General features: G+C 30.8%; 2 protein-coding genes across 3 annotated transcripts; one reads left to right on the top strand and one right to left on the bottom strand.

Annotated features, from left to right (window-relative positions):
* Positions 1 to 1,548: 1,548 nt before the first annotated feature.
* LOC114176231 (putative serine/threonine-protein kinase) lies at positions 1,549 to 3,619 on the bottom strand. 2 transcript variants are annotated; one of them, XM_028061206.2, is made up of 6 exons: positions 3,391 to 3,619; positions 3,152 to 3,267; positions 2,818 to 3,034; positions 2,501 to 2,738; positions 2,268 to 2,403; positions 1,549 to 2,178 (listed from the first exon to the last, which is right to left on the bottom strand). In XM_028061206.2, the coding sequence occupies exons 1-6, from the start codon at positions 3,458 to 3,460 to the stop codon at positions 1,849 to 1,851; spliced, it is 1,107 nt and encodes a 368-aa protein (XP_027917007.1). In that variant the 5' UTR covers positions 3,461 to 3,619; the 3' UTR covers positions 1,549 to 1,848. The 2 variants fall into 2 exon arrangements, with proteins under 2 accessions (XP_027917007.1, XP_027916998.1); XM_028061197.2 differs by having other exon boundaries at positions 3,152 to 3,276; positions 3,391 to 3,618.
* Positions 3,620 to 7,969: 4,350 nt separating this feature from the next.
* LOC114195813 (putative E3 ubiquitin-protein ligase LOG2) lies at positions 7,970 to 12,814 on the top strand. The gene is made up of 3 exons (XM_028086255.2): positions 7,970 to 8,707; positions 11,763 to 12,258; positions 12,409 to 12,814. The coding sequence occupies exons 1-3, from the start codon at positions 8,205 to 8,207 to the stop codon at positions 12,517 to 12,519; spliced, it is 1,110 nt and encodes a 369-aa protein (XP_027942056.1). The 5' UTR covers positions 7,970 to 8,204; the 3' UTR covers positions 12,520 to 12,814.
* Positions 12,815 to 15,393: the final 2,579 nt, after the last annotated feature.

The following is a 15,393-nucleotide window of genomic DNA, read 5'->3' as shown; positions in this document are numbered from 1 at the left end:
AAATTAAAAGTATCTAAATTTATGAGTGACTTAAAATTTAATTAAATCTATTGATAATAAAAATACATAATATTGAAATAAGGAATTCTGATTTGAGTTGTGATTTTGTAAGTTATATAGATTTTGTAATTTCTTGGTTTGAACATAAATAATTTTATTAAGAGATAACAAAATTTGTACTCAATGTAATTGTCATACTACCAAATCAGAATACTAAAAACATGTTATGAACAATTGCATATCATCATATTATTGTTATTGTCTAATCAGAAAATATAACTTTCATATATAATTATTTATCATAACCAATTTAATTTTTTATATGTAAATGTTTTATTGAGTCTATTACAACCTCAACCAAATTTCTTCGTCTTCGATTTTCTGAAATTCAAAGTCATGTTATTCATTTTGAAGTGACGAATATACTAAAATCCATTGAGAGTGAAAAACATATTTTATTATGAACAAGTACTTTTACGAAAACAAAATATATGTTACTTACTCCAAAATATTTTTGTATAATTGTTATTATTGGCTACATTATTCATTATTATTGAAAATTTTGTGTAATTTGTATTTTTTGTTTCAAATCACGCAGAAAGGTTTTATGAACACTCATATATTTTGTTAATGTATTCCAACCTCCACACATTGTATTTGGATAAATGATTTCAGAAACAAAAATTTGATGGTAATTCATACATATAATGCTTTGTTTTATTTTTGTTAATAAATTTAATTATTAGTGTTATTCAAATACAAATTTGATACATAATGTTATAATGTTTTTTATATTTTTTTAGTGATATACAAAATGTTATTTGGTTCTACTTTTAAAATTACGCAAGTTATAATTTTTTCATGTTACCATAATTATTTACAATATTTTTTTTTCAAAATTAAAAAATAATAATAAGGTGATCAAATACATTTTTTTATCATTTTTTCTCTATACGAATCACTTAATTAAAAAGGAAGTAAAATGGTAAATATGCAATCAATAAAAAAAATAATTAATACTATTTTAAAATGATGCACAAATAGAAGTAAAAATATTTGAAAAATCCCATAATTAAGGAGAGTGTAAAGAGAGAAAAATAAACTCAAAACAGATTGGCATAAGTAACTAATGGACTTGCTAATTTTTCCTTTACATGTTAGTTGCACATCCAATTGATTTCTAAAAGGAATTTTGTGTAAGCCCATAAATATGCATTATGATTTCCCCAAATGAATTGACATGCAACAAAATAAAACCAAACAACACTATTAACTTGAATAGGTCAAGTTAGGTCAAAACGCATATCTAATTGGTACTCTTGTGGAAAATGGTTCACTATTCTCATTTCAATGTAAAGTTTTCAGTGCCTTAAGAAACTTTTCTGAGTGAAATTTAATCATTTCACAATATTTATACAAAGAAATTCTTTTTTTATTATTATTTAAACAATCATAAAAAGGGCACTAATGTATCAATCCTTCTTTTTTTCTCAACCACAAATGACTTCCAACAATCAAGAATCATAAATATTCACTTGAGCACTTGCATCCAATCAAAAAAATTCCATGTGGAAGCAATATTATTTGGATTATTGAATCAACAATTTGACCTCTCATCTCACGCAGTAAATGAAACTATCTCTATCTCTCACTTCTTTCTTGTTACATATTTCTATTGTCTCATTCTGATATGTATAAAACACCTTCCAAAGAGAAAATTCATGTTACATATATATGCAGGAAAAAAAAATTGATGATTGTAACCACTTGAGAAAAACTATGATGAATCTTAAACGCAGTTAACGATTTATGATCCTACAGAGCAACCTAAGCACGCATCTATGAAATCTAACGAGCAAGATTGGTGGTACTCCATCCCGAGGAATCTGCAAAGGATGCTGCTGCACTTGATTCCTCTGACGAATTTATTTGCCTCCTCGTTCCGGCGTTCCTCATGTCATTCACAAATCCTGGTCGTGAAACATTAAACTCTTCCATCTCAATGTTTTTGCTCAACATGTCTACAACCTCTGACATTCGTGGCCTCACCCTGGCCGTTTCTTGCACGCAACAAAGCCCCACCATTAGAAACCGTTTAGCTTCTTCCATGGGATAGTTCATCTTCAGCATTGGATCCACCATTCTCAGAAGATCATTACCCTCGTACGCAGCCCAAGACTGTCATCATCATGTTCAAACAATCACAATCAATCAACATGCATGTCCAAACAATAAAACATTTATGTTCACTTCTCCAATTCTGTTACCTTCTCAACTATGAAACAACGATCATCTACTGCTCTTTGGCCACTCACAATTTCTAGAAGCAGTACTCCAAAACTATAAACATCTGATTTTCGTGTCAGGTGGCCAGAACTGGCGTATTCCGGAGCAAGATAACCTCTACAAAAAGATTAAAGAAACCCATCAGTAATTCAGTAAAAAGAATCCAAATTTGTTTCATTCACTCAAAAGGAGTTTTGGTTGTGGTTTTGCTCACAATGTGCCTGCAACTTGGGTACTGATGTGGGATTTTTCATCTCTCAGTAGCTTGGCCAGGCCAAAATCTGAGACTTTTGGTGTGAAATTTTCATCAAGAAGAACATTGCTGGATTTGATATCTCTGTGCACAATATGGGGTTGAAGTTCCTCATGAAGAAAAGCAAGCACTCTAGCCACACCTACTGATACATCTCTCCGAGCCTCCCAGCTGAATGTCATTCTTTTTTCCTCAGAACCTTTCAACAGTAACAGAAAATCAAAAGACAGTATGAGTATAATTCTACACTAAGAACATAATAATAATCTGAAGATCACCTAAGAAAGTGTGACGAAGGCTATTGTTTTGCATATAATCGTAGACTATGTATCTGTGGGCTCCTTCAACACAACACCCTCGAAGAATAACTAGATTTTGGTGCTTCACATTTGCAAGTGTATTCAATTCTGCTACAAAACCCCTCTCTCCTTTTACGGAATCTAGCTCAATCGAGAGCACTTTAACAGCCACCAAACTTCCATCCCGAAGCTGCCCCTTTACAATTTACACAACAACTTCAAATTCAATTCTCGATTCATCATCAATCGTAGATTTCTTCAATACCCACATGAAAAAAAAGAAAGAAAAATGACGATATGATATGTGTGTAACCTTATAGACAGAGCCGAAGCCTCCTTCTCCGATCTTTTCCGAGGGATGAAAACCCCGCGTGGCAGAATTCAATTCTCTGTAAGTGAATGTGCGAAAGTTTCCATCGTTCTCTTCACCTGGCTCTTCTGTTGGGTTATTATTACAGATCCAATGCAGAATTCTATGACTTTAAGATAAAATGTGATGAAAAAGCAAATCATGAGAGGAGAAAGAAAAGACATTGACATGTTTACACGTACCGTGCTTAGTTTCTTGTTCTTTGACCGATGCTGAGAAACAAGTACAAAAAGAACAACAGGGAATCTTCATGCCTTGAGACACGTGTAAAACAATTCCTAGGATGATTGATATGGGTGTGTGTTTCGTTAAGGTTTGTTTGGAAATGGCAATGGTGTGAAAAAATCGAAGGAGAGCATGCGGAGGTTGGAACGAAGAGGAGGCGGCACACAAAGGTTTGTGATTTAAGCTAAGTCTTTGACCCATTGACTTAAATTTTATATTTTTTTTTCTCTATTTCTGACAGATTCTTTTGTTTACCATGTTGCAATCTCATTTCATTTCACTCCTGTCTCTTAGATTTTACTTCTGGATTTTCTAGATTTTCTGGATTATGGATGAAAATGATACTGGTTCCAAGTTTGTCATTTTTTTTTTAAATGTGGTGGAGTTTGACTATGTTTTATTTTTTTAATTGAAAGTTGAAATTGATCACTTTTTAAATCAAGATAGTTTAAGAGTTCAACTTGATTTAAAAGTTTGTTTAAGAACCTGTTTCACGCTGGCAAAAAGTTATGCAAGTAAAAAATAATTGTTTTGAATAAAAATTCCTGAAATTTTTCAATACTTTTTCATTATATATTACTCGTTATCCTTTGCCCTATTTCGCAATCCTTATTTTTTTTTAATGGTGAAGTAAGAAAAAAGTAGTAAGGAAACAATTTGAAAATAGTAATAATACAGAAAGAAAATCTAATCAGTTATATATAAAAATTTGAATCGATTATAAGTTTTAAATCAACTGAATTAAATTATTCTGAGAACATAATCTATTATATAACTATGTGCATTTTTTTTACGTCTATATGGAAAGTTTTCAGTACGCTTTTTTAAAAAATAAACTTTTTAAGCTTGACGTGTTTCTCTTCCTCTTTTCTCGCACGTTCTTATTGCCGTTCCACAAATTGGAGCTAAATCCTAATAATTTAAAAAAATAGAATATTATCCACAACGAACCTTCGTATAGAACATTTTCATTACACCTTGAAATTAAGAAATTTCTAATTTGTTTTGATAAGTAAAATTTGAAAATGTATATTTTTGCTATCAGGAGGACAAATAAATGTCGGATTGATATGAAAAGTCTTATTAATTTTAGAGTTATCATTTTAAACTTTATTAGTTAATCTAAGTCTAATTTATCCGTCCAAAATACGTATCTGAAAAAAAAAATCCAGTCCCCAATAAAAATAATAACAAATAATAGTAACAGTCTTTAACAAATAAAGACATAATTCAAAGATTATTGTGAGATAAGGACTCTGTTGAAATGTATGTTATAACAGAAGAAGTATGTTAGGTCAAAGAAAGTTGTACATTCGAAAAATGTCATCTTCAACGTATTTTCTTTTGGGTGACAGAGTCTTCTTATAATACTTTTCCTTGTGTTTCAAACTGGAACTAATAATGCATTCTTTGACCAATTTCAAAGATTCTGAGAAGCATGACAAGGTTTTCTCAGCTATATAGGATTTTATTTTTAGTGTAACATTTCATCCCTGTCATGTAGTAACATGGTTGTGACATAATACCAGAATTTAAAATTCATAAAATAGGATAAATTATTACTTTTTATGAAGTTTCTATATATTCGTTACAGAATAAATAATCACTTCCAATTTCCAATTCTATATATTCTTACAATATATCGAAGTATCCTTATTTTTCATCTTTTCTATTCATTTTCTTCGGTTTAGATGTGAGGTGGATTTATGTAAAGACACTTTTAACGCTTAAATCAGCAATTTGCGAAATATAATAAATATAACAATAATTAAAGTTTTTACTTGGTAAACTGTGTCTCACTTGGTAAATCCAACTTAATTGTTTAGAGTATCTTAATATGAATATTAATTACGTGATTATTTTAAACAATATCTTTAATTATGGTCGAGATGATGCCCACAATAAAATGATGAATCATCCTAGTCCTATTCTGCAGAGTATAAATTCAAATCTCACAACACAAGAAGTTAAAAGCTCTCCGAGAAATTGTATATTTGGAAAATATTTTTAAAAACAATAATATAAATATACTTTGATTTTGTCTACATTTATTATACATTTGTTTTTTCCTTTTATTTTTTGTAATTATATTTTACATCCTATAAATTTTATCACTTTTATATATTGAGTATTGATTAAACTTTTTCTGTTGTACATTAATATTTTTCTATTTTTAAAACTATAAAAATTTAGATGTAATTTTAAAATTGAAAATTTATGTTAATAATTTACACTACTTAATTAATATAAATATTTATTTTATATATTACAAAAACAAACTTTAATTTTAATTAATTTACCTAACTTTGACTCGTTTTATAATTGATTATAGATGTTGGACCAATACAAAAGTAACTTTACTCCAATAGAACAATTTTTTTTTTCTCAAATTATTCTTAAAATGTTATTTCCAAACACAATTTTTAAACTCGATCATTAAAAAAAAAAGAAAAATTGTTCCCAAATCTAAAATAAACGCACTTATAAATTATTTAATTTAAATCTAATATTCATTAAAATTTAATCTCAATTCATAATAGTATATTTATCTATTATCCCATATTTGTTTTACAATTGAATACATTTGAGATAAGATATCAAGAAACTTTTTGATTCATATATATCATGTATATTCAACGAGATACATCTTCATGTTGAACAAAGTTTAAAACTTGACTAATTTTAAGCATTTATTTTAATTAATCGGATAATCGAGTAGTACAACTATAACGTGAATAAGAAATTTTGATTCCTAAAATAAATTTTGACCAAAATACCGTACATATTTTAGAGTCAACACCAACATCGGAACATTTCCTCATTAAAAAGAAAAAGAAAAAAAAAACAACGGCAGTAATTTGTTAAGGACTGTATAAAAAATTTACAATGTTATATAACGAAGAAATCATCATCATAACGAAAGATTAATGAAAATCATGCATAAGAAATATTGCCTTCATTTCTTGATTGCAATATTTATCATCTTCTAACTAAATGTGCCAAGATTAACATTCAAGTTATCTAAAACTAGTGCAAAGTACTAAAGTTACGTGTGAAGGAAATAAGAATTTGGAAAGTGTGTTAGAGTACAAAATGAGATTCTCATGAAAAAGAAGAAAAAAATGAAAAGTGTGAATGAGAATGTAGTTTAGGTATAAACTTGGAAATACATTATAAACCACATAAGGATCACAGGTGATGTTCCTTAACGTGGTGTTGTTAATTATGTGACAACAATGGAGCACTAGTTTGCCTGTGATGTCTTATCAGCTGTAATGCAATGAACGGAACAAGATATTAGAAGGGAAATACAGATTAAGAAAACTTCACTAATTGTTTTAGTACATATATATCATCTTAAAACATCAATAGCAACTACGTAGAACATGATTTAGTATTGTTTTATGAGAATTTGGATTTAATGATCAAATAAGGTTCTCTGGGAAATCAAATATACTCGATGCAGTGGACCGACAAACTTCATGTTCTAGGTATCTACTGTTAGAACAAATTTCACCGACAATTCTTAGATTAAAGTTAAAAAATTTTAATTCATTTGGATTGTCAAGTTACTTCGGTTATAATTAAAAGATAATGCAATTATTTAATTCACTCGATTCTTGTTTTGTGTTTTTTTTTCTACTTTTTGCAAGTTAATGTAGTTCAGATTTTTTATTAATTGTTTAGGTGTTGACTTTAAATAAGCATTAAAAATATATTGTATTGATAATTTAAATATTTTTTTAATATATTTTAAAATATTAAAATTAGTGATAATCAGTGTATTATAAAAACGTAATAGATGAACAACAAAAAAAACTAACAGAAACTTTAATATAAGATTCATAAATGATGTATAATTGAGTATTTTTGTGCTATATATGAAAAAATGTGTTAAAATTCCATATTATTTAGATATAAAGTAAATTTAAGATACATAAGTATATGTAAATTTTACTGTAAGATTAACATAAATTTAAAGGTTACTTATTTATTCAAATAATGTCAGAAACTTTGTTATTGAACTTTTATGATGTTTTGCCCATATATATTTATTAAAGATAAAGTAAGTTTAAAATATATACTTACAACACGACAACTTATGAAGACAATTTATCTTACATACACAAACGTTATAGGTCTGATCAAGAATATAAGTTGGAGAAGAAATGTTAAAATTTCGTTCTTCAAAGCTTCCATAGATTGAATGTGGGTAGGGACGTTTATTCCACTTGTGAAAGATGCTATATATAATCTCGTATAAGAAAAAGGACATGGACAACTACAGTGAGACGAGAAAAAATAAATTAATACATAGTCTTTGTACCGTTGTGGGTGTCTAAATTTTACAACTCCTAATAATGTGCCAACAAAAATTGTCTCTGTCTGAATATATATTTTTAAAAAGAAAATGATGCGAGCCATCTAATATCTCTGTTAATTTCGCTGTATTTACTTTTATTTTCTCTATTTCTATTCTTTTCTTTTCCTTCATTTCTCCAAAATCAATTCTCCACGCATTTATTATTCTTACCCTTTCAACTCTTAACTTTTCGCTTCACCCTTCAATTCATTCCTTTCTTTTTTTATTATTTTTATATCAACTAATTAATTATTTAATTAATAATTAATACAACTTTTTTTCAGTTTTACTACGGGAAGGAAAGAGCGCAAAACTAAACCACCACCACCACCACCTCCGGGGGTGCACGGACAATCCAACCACCCAAACCCAAAATTAGGGCTTTTGTTTCCTTCTTTCCTCACGTTCATGGGCAACGTCTCAAGCGGTGGCGCCAACCACCGTCGCCGACACAGCGGAGCGATAAGGCGGAGTCACCCGCCGCCTCCACCGCCGGTGACGCCGCAGCCTGAGATCGCCGCGAATCCGTTCGTGTACCATGGTGCCGCACCTTATCCGAACCCTACCCTGCATTACCCGCAGTACCATTACCCCGGTTACTACCCTCCGGCGCCTCCCATACCTCATCAGCATCATCATCAACAGCATCAACATCATCATCTACAGCATCAACATCATCATCCACAAAATCAACATCAACATCATCTGCACATGGACCCGGCGTGGATTCCAGGGCGTTACCCTTGTGGGCCCGTGATGCCTAACCCTGCACCTTTTGTTGAGCACCAGAAGGCCGTTACCATAAGGAACGATGTCAATATCAGGAAAGAGAGTCTTAGGCTTGAACCTGATGAGGGAAATTCTTCCCACTTCCTTATCTCGTTTTCCTTCGATGCCACCGTTTCTGGGAGGTATGTTTTGTTGACAATTCGTTAATATTAGTTTTGTGATTGCTTAATGTATTGTTATCATCGCAATTGTGAAATGAAGGGGTTGTTTGATTCGAATTGGGGATCTGAGTTCTTTGTGACAAGCTATCTGCATGCGGTTTATCTTGCACTAAGATGAGATTGTTGGGTGTAGGGTTTTTGGATGCCGTCATCTGCTTGTTGGGGGTGGGATTAGATTACTAATTAGCTTCTAGTTATTAATCAAATAATTGAACTGAGAACGAACAAAGCTAGTAGCAAGTAGCATTCACTTTTGCGTGAGCAATTAAGCAGGGTTCTGCTATACACAAGCAATCAGAAGCTAAAAAGTATATGGAACCAACTTCAACCAGGGTTTTTCTTTTTAATTTTTATTTAATATATCTTGAGTATTTTACAGGCTAATGGGAGTTATGCTCATGCGAGGGATTTTTTTTATAGGAATGATGCTTTCGTGGGGGATTATTCGAATGGTACTTGCTTGCTTGTCTTATCTTTTGTATTGCTTAGGCTCGTTCATTTTAGCTCTCATGGTAACTTGAGTTTTACGGAATGTTATGGCAACCATTTTCTTTTACCTTACCAACATGTCATCCTATGGTTACCCGCTGGGTAGCATAATGGACATTGCTCTGGTTAGTGTTGTAAGGTGTAAAACATGCATATGATGCAGGGTAACTGCAATTTTTCAAAGGTAACTGCATTAAATAAGTTGATGCTTTAGATAGCTAGTTTCTTTTTCCCGTGGGAGTGGATATAGTTTTGTAATGGGTATCTTGTTTTTGGGTAATTGTGTCTTTCAAGGGTTCAGTGTGTGTTTGGATGTGTTGGCAAAATTGTTTTTGAATGAAATTGATTTTACAAAGTAGATTTTGGTTAAAATTGATATTGAAGTGATGTGATTTGTGTTTCAATTGGATGTATTTATTCTATAAGTAAGTTGGTAATAAAACTCGGTATCTATTTTTTTATCCAACGTAAAGGGTTCGTAGTGTGCTTCAACCAATCAATTTTGGACCATGAATCAATTATTTAACATGAAACTATCAATATGAAAATGTGCCTACAATCACGTTAGCTAGTATTTTAATGTGAGTATGAAGAATTTAACATGAAACCAAGTGTGTACTCAATTATCTTTGATGAGATGGAGAATCAATTTGAACATTTTGAAATCTTTTGTTACTACAGATTGGCAGAGTGATAAATTGATAATAGAAGGAATAGCGTTATTGATAAGCTAATGTTCAGACAAAATGAACCTTTGCTCTCAAACTGACTACCATGACTGGCAAAATGGCAACTACTTTTCTTTTAACCATCATGAAAAGGGTAGCATTAATTAACTTGTAGAAAATCCTGTTACAATGGTAGCAAAGAGACTGATCACATAACCTCATTCAAACTACCCAAACCTTTTGCCATGCCACTAGTCCAATCATATAAGCTTAAAGAAAAAGTCTTTATATGTAATGTTCATGATCAAGTGAAGGTATATTATCAATGGTAGTAAGTATAGCATGATTTGTATTGCAAATTGAATAATTTGATTATTATAAAATTGAGGGTTGAATTGATTTTGGGTTTGACTTGTAAGCAAATTGCTTGTATTGCTCCAAAATCACACAAATCATGGTTTGGCAGCGAAGTTGGTCATGTCCTCAAAACTAGGTTGGGTCATGCGTGACCGACTCTGTAAAACCCTACACCCTCTCAAAATTAATTAGCAGAAATGAGAAGGGATGCACTTTTATTTCCCCTCTTGTTAGACCTTGGCCTTAGCATCTATCATTCTTCCCTCTACCATTGCCAAACATGAGTGCCCCATGAATGACTTTTGTCTCCTCTCATTCTTCCTTCTCACTTTTATACTTCTCTTCCCATAATTTCTGCAGCACCAACTACTGTGTGCTGAAGTAGTGAATCTGTGTAGCGGGCAACTACTCTCTTTTGCCTTGTGGTTGTTATTTTGCAACAAGTGTTTGCTTTTATGCTTCTACGACACTTTATTAGCTATTTGACTTGAAAATGCTAGTGTATGTGCAGATAGTATTTATGTTTTCATCTCTCACATGTTTATTTTTGTTAAAATTATCCTAGAGTTATGTTATTTTAGTTATTAATCAATTTGTGCTTCTGTCTTATATGTGTGTGTGTGTGCTAAATTTTTATGATTGATCATGAATCTTACTTTTCACGGTAATTTCAATTTGGAATTCAGAAAATGGGTTTTTCAATTTACACTTTAGATCCCGATTCAACTACCATGGTTTCGTTCTGTATCTTTAAGCTGTTATAGCTATCAAACCAGGGTTGGAGTTTATTGTTTGTTCCATTTTAATTTTAGCTTTTGTTCGAGAATGTAATGAAGCCATATCAAAGAGGTGTAGCTGCACAATAGTTTGACTGTTTACAATGCTAAAATAATCTTTAATTATGTCCAACCCTATATTTAAATTGGAGTTCTGTTTTTAAATTTTGGGAGATAGGTAATGGAGACTGAAGTGCTTTTGATTGTCTAGGTTTTTGTGCTGTTCGGGGTGGTTTACAATGATAATATAATCTTTAATTATGCTTTTTTTTATCTTTTCCACCCTTATATTTAAATTGGAGTTCTACTTTGAATTTTGGGAGACAGATAATGGAAGACTGAGGTTCTACTTCCATTTATTGCAATTTTAAAATTATGGTTGTAGGAAACAGTACCTTTTTTTTTTCTGTAAGATATCTGAATGGTTAATTTAATGCATATTTGGCTTATGCTTCGTAGTTCTTACCTATGTTGCATAAGAAACTTTGAACTCGTGAAAATGTTACTGTCAGTTATGTTCAGATTTGGAGTATTGTGGAGCTTAATGGGCACATATTTTGCTACATGTTTGATATTTAGGGCTTGTAAAGGCTAATGCGCATTTGTGACATTGGGCAGGGGGGGAAGGGGACAGTTGTCATCGATGGTTGTGCGTGTGAATATTTTGAACTATATTTATTCATGTACTTGTTCTAAAGGTAGTGTTTCTTTTTATCTGTTTAACAGCGTCACCATTTATTTCTTTGCAAAAGAAGGTGAAGACTCCATCCTCACACCAGTGAAGGAAAACAATCCTGCTCCACTGACAGTGAACTTTGAGCAAGGTCTTGGCCAGAAGTTTAAGCAGCCATCTGGAACTGGTATTGATTTTTCTGTTTTTGAGGAGTCCGAGTTACTGAAAGTGGGTGATATGGATGTGTACCCCCTAGCGGTAAAGGCAGACGCATCCCCTGGTAATCATGATGAGTCAGATAGAACTCCAGCATCTGGTAGCACAAACTCACAGATTACCCAAGCAGTGTTTGAGAAGGAGAAAGGAGAGTTCCGGGTGAAAGTTATTAAGCAGATCTTGTGGGTGAATGGAATGAGGTATGAGCTGCAGGAGATATATGGCATTGGAAATTCAACAGAAGCTGACTTGGATGAGAGTGACCAAGGAAAAGAATGTGTTATCTGCTTGTCGGAGCCTCGAGATACAATTGTTCATCCCTGCCGCCATATGGTATTTTAGCTTCCCTTTCTGAATGAATTTTTCTTTGATTTGTTGATAGAATCAGTATGAATCTATGACTGTTCAAATCTTGGGTTAAAAACTAATTATTTGTAAGTTGAGACCTTGAATACGTTGGGTGAATTGGTTTTGTATTTTCAGTGTATGTGTAGTGGATGTGCGAAGGTTTTGAGGTTCCAGACAAATAGATGCCCAATTTGCAGACAACCAGTGGAGAGGCTTTTGGAGATAAAGGTGGGGTCTGAGGAGTGAAGAAGAAGAAGAAGAAGAAGAAGATACATTGTTAACTCCTCAAGCTTCCTGTACAGCCCAACTGTTATACTTTAACATCACCCCCTGTCTTATTTTCATGGTTTCACCTTAATTTCTCTATTTTCCTATAATCACAAAAACAAAGGAAAATGGAATTTATATATACTTGTGATTCAACGTGAACGACAGGCTGGCATTGCTCATAACTTGTACATGACAATGCCTCCAATGAGCTTGTTTCTCTGGGCTTCTAAATATCATTCTATATCATTAAATATATTTTGTCTTTGTGATATGGAGAAGTTTCCAATCCCACTGGGTATGTTTGGCATGTCACGGTTGAAGGAACTAAAAGGGTAGAAAGAGAATATAAAATTAGGTGTAGAAAGTGGTCTTTTCTTTTCTACTTGTGTGGAGCTGCTGCTATCTGTACCTGCAAATTATTTGTATTTCGTTCAATAGTCTTTCGGTGTTTTAAGCTGTACTTCGGTTTCTATTTTTAAATACTATAAATTAGTACTTAAAATAAGATTTTTCTTATAGCTTTATATATATATATATATATATATATATATATATATATTTATTTATTTATTTATAATAGAAATATTTTACAAATTAACGTGTTAATGGGTACGTTATGTTTTTTTTTTAAGATGACATGACAAGTAATGGCTAATCTCTCATGTTTGCTAGTTATGAGTATTCTTATGAAAAATTAACAAAAAAGGTTTTAAGTACTAATTTTTAATTTTAACCTGATAGCTACTCACTTTTATATGTTTTATATAATCTTGTTTTGTTCAACTTTTTGGTAGGGTCGGTTTATTAAAGATTTTGTTGGTTGATTGAGTTTAATCAAGCACCTTTCAGTTATTAGGGATAAAAAAATGTAATTATTTATCATCTGTCCACAAGAAATTCATTGTTAAAAGATAACAAATAAATTACATGACTTAATAATTTATCTATTATTTATAAAAAAACGTTAATAAATTATGCCATCAATATTCAATTAATTAAAACTAGTTTAACCATTTTTTTTACAATTATATCTATCAATGCGTTTGTCAATAAATTTATTAACAAAAATGAAAACCCCTTGTGACTATCGAGATGAGTTGATGAATAATGTGGATGTTTTTCCGAAGTAATACTATTGTGGGTCATTATTTTATTTTTAAAAAAATGATTAAATTTTAATAAACAGTTATTTAGAGAGTAAGATGATAAAATAACTATTTTAATTTAAAAAATAATTAAATTTAAATAAGTGATAACTTAAAAATAGAAGTGGTAAAAAATTGTATATACTAAAAATAGTCTTCTTATTGATGCTGTTGATTAAAACTGTTATATGAAACCAATATCATAAAAAGTTCCATTTATGTTTTATTTTCTACAAATATTATGTGTACAATAACATATATAATAAACTTCATTTTAACACATAACTAATTACGTGATCTATACATATATGAAGAAAATTTTTTTTAATCTATACTTAAAAAGAAGATTTTACACATTTCATAATTTTAATTTTACCTTTTATAAATTTTACACATTTTATAATTTTAATTTTACCTTTTATGATATTATTAATTGAGCTTAACCGTTGTATTGAATTAAACCGTCACGGGTTTTATTTATTTATTTTATTACTTTTGTAGTTTTTATGTTAATACTTCTTCCTATTATTTCTATTTTTTTTTAATTTAAAAATACAATGACAACATTTGTGTTTTTACTAGTTAAGTAAAAGAATCTGAGAAAAGGAAAAGAGATTTGTTATGTAACAAATAATGTAATATATAAAAAACTGTTATTGTCTAAAACATTATATAAGTTGTATGAACAATAACATCTTTAATTTATGCTTTCTCTTTTACAAACTTGTCTTAGGTACAATTCATAGGTTAGTTTAAATCAGATTTGGAAGAGTAGAATTTGAAGGCTTTATTTTGTTAACAAATGTACATTGTCCACCATCTGCATTGTAGATTTTTTATTTTGTTTGATAAATAGTTGTTTTGCCCTTTATCAATAATTCTAAACATTTATTGTCATATAAAATACTGATACTTTATTTTTCTGGATGTAGGGCTTTTCATTATTGACCTTTCAACAGAAGCGTTGGATCCTAGACAAAATAATTTCAAAATTGAAATGTATAAGGTGGATGAGGTCTAAACCTTTTTACACTCAAGGTGCATTTTCTTTCATGTGGGGATATATCTTTCCAATTGTGTATTGATTTTTATAGGATCAAAAACTGACAAATAGATTATATATAAATAAAAGAAAAAAGAAGAAGGAACAATTAGCTTGAAATGAGAGAAGTGATTAAATGAGGTCTGAACTACATTATTAAATAATTGTTGATATTGGAATATTGTTAACACCCGATTTTCTATGTAACAGTTTTTAATTAAGAACCTCATTTAGTTTCATATGCTTTGCTCATGGAGACACCTTAAATTGGAAAATGTCAATAAATCAGTTTGGTTATTATTAGCCATGGTTGAGTTCAAATGTTAGAATCAGTTGACGAGTTTTTAGAGTGTCTCTCAAAGGTGTTTTCGGTTCAATGTCTGTAATTGGAAAGTAAACTGAAGATCGAGTGAAGTGCTAAAACCAGACCACCACATTGAAAACGATAACATTTTTTATGTTTTCGAAAAGGAAAAGCAATGATTCCAAATACAGTGAATCTGAGGTTGTTGATTTTACATTATTTTAATCGGTATGGCAACATGAGCTTTGATCCCATCTAAAGAAATGATTCCTTCCTTACGGAATTTATTGTGTCAGGAGCCAACCAATTCCAACTTGCCATTATAACCTAAAAACAACCAAAAAGAAAACTCACACAGC

The sequence above is a fragment of the Vigna unguiculata genome, chromosome 1 (assembly GCF_037176805.1).
Source record: "Vigna unguiculata cultivar grain cowpea cultivar isolate G323 ecotype 2 chromosome 1, ASM3717680v1, whole genome shotgun sequence".
Classification (NCBI taxonomy): domain Eukaryota; kingdom Viridiplantae; phylum Streptophyta; class Magnoliopsida; order Fabales; family Fabaceae; genus Vigna; species Vigna unguiculata.
The sequence above is the reverse complement of the archived record's forward strand: the minus strand, read 5'-3'. Positions and strand labels throughout refer to the sequence as shown.

Coding starts and splice junctions, on each gene's coding strand:
- LOC114176231 (XM_028061197.2), bottom strand. CDS start 3,460: ATGAAGATTCCCTGTTGTTCTTTTTGTACTTGTTTCTCAGCATCGGTC. Junction 2,739..2,817: donor CCTTCGTCACACTTTCTTAG/GTGATCTTCAGA, acceptor TACTGTTGAAAG/GTTCTGAGGAAAAAAGAATG. Junction 2,404..2,500: donor ACCCAAGTTGCAGGCACATT/GTGAGCAAAACC, acceptor ATCTTTTTGTAG/AGGTTATCTTGCTCCGGAAT.
- LOC114195813 (XM_028086255.2), top strand. CDS start 8,205: ATGGGCAACGTCTCAAGCGGTGGCGCCAACCACCGTCGCCGACACAGC. Junction 8,708..11,762: donor GATGCCACCGTTTCTGGGAG/GTATGTTTTGTT, acceptor TCTGTTTAACAG/CGTCACCATTTATTTCTTTG. Junction 12,259..12,408: donor TTCATCCCTGCCGCCATATG/GTATTTTAGCTT, acceptor TTGTATTTTCAG/TGTATGTGTAGTGGATGTGC.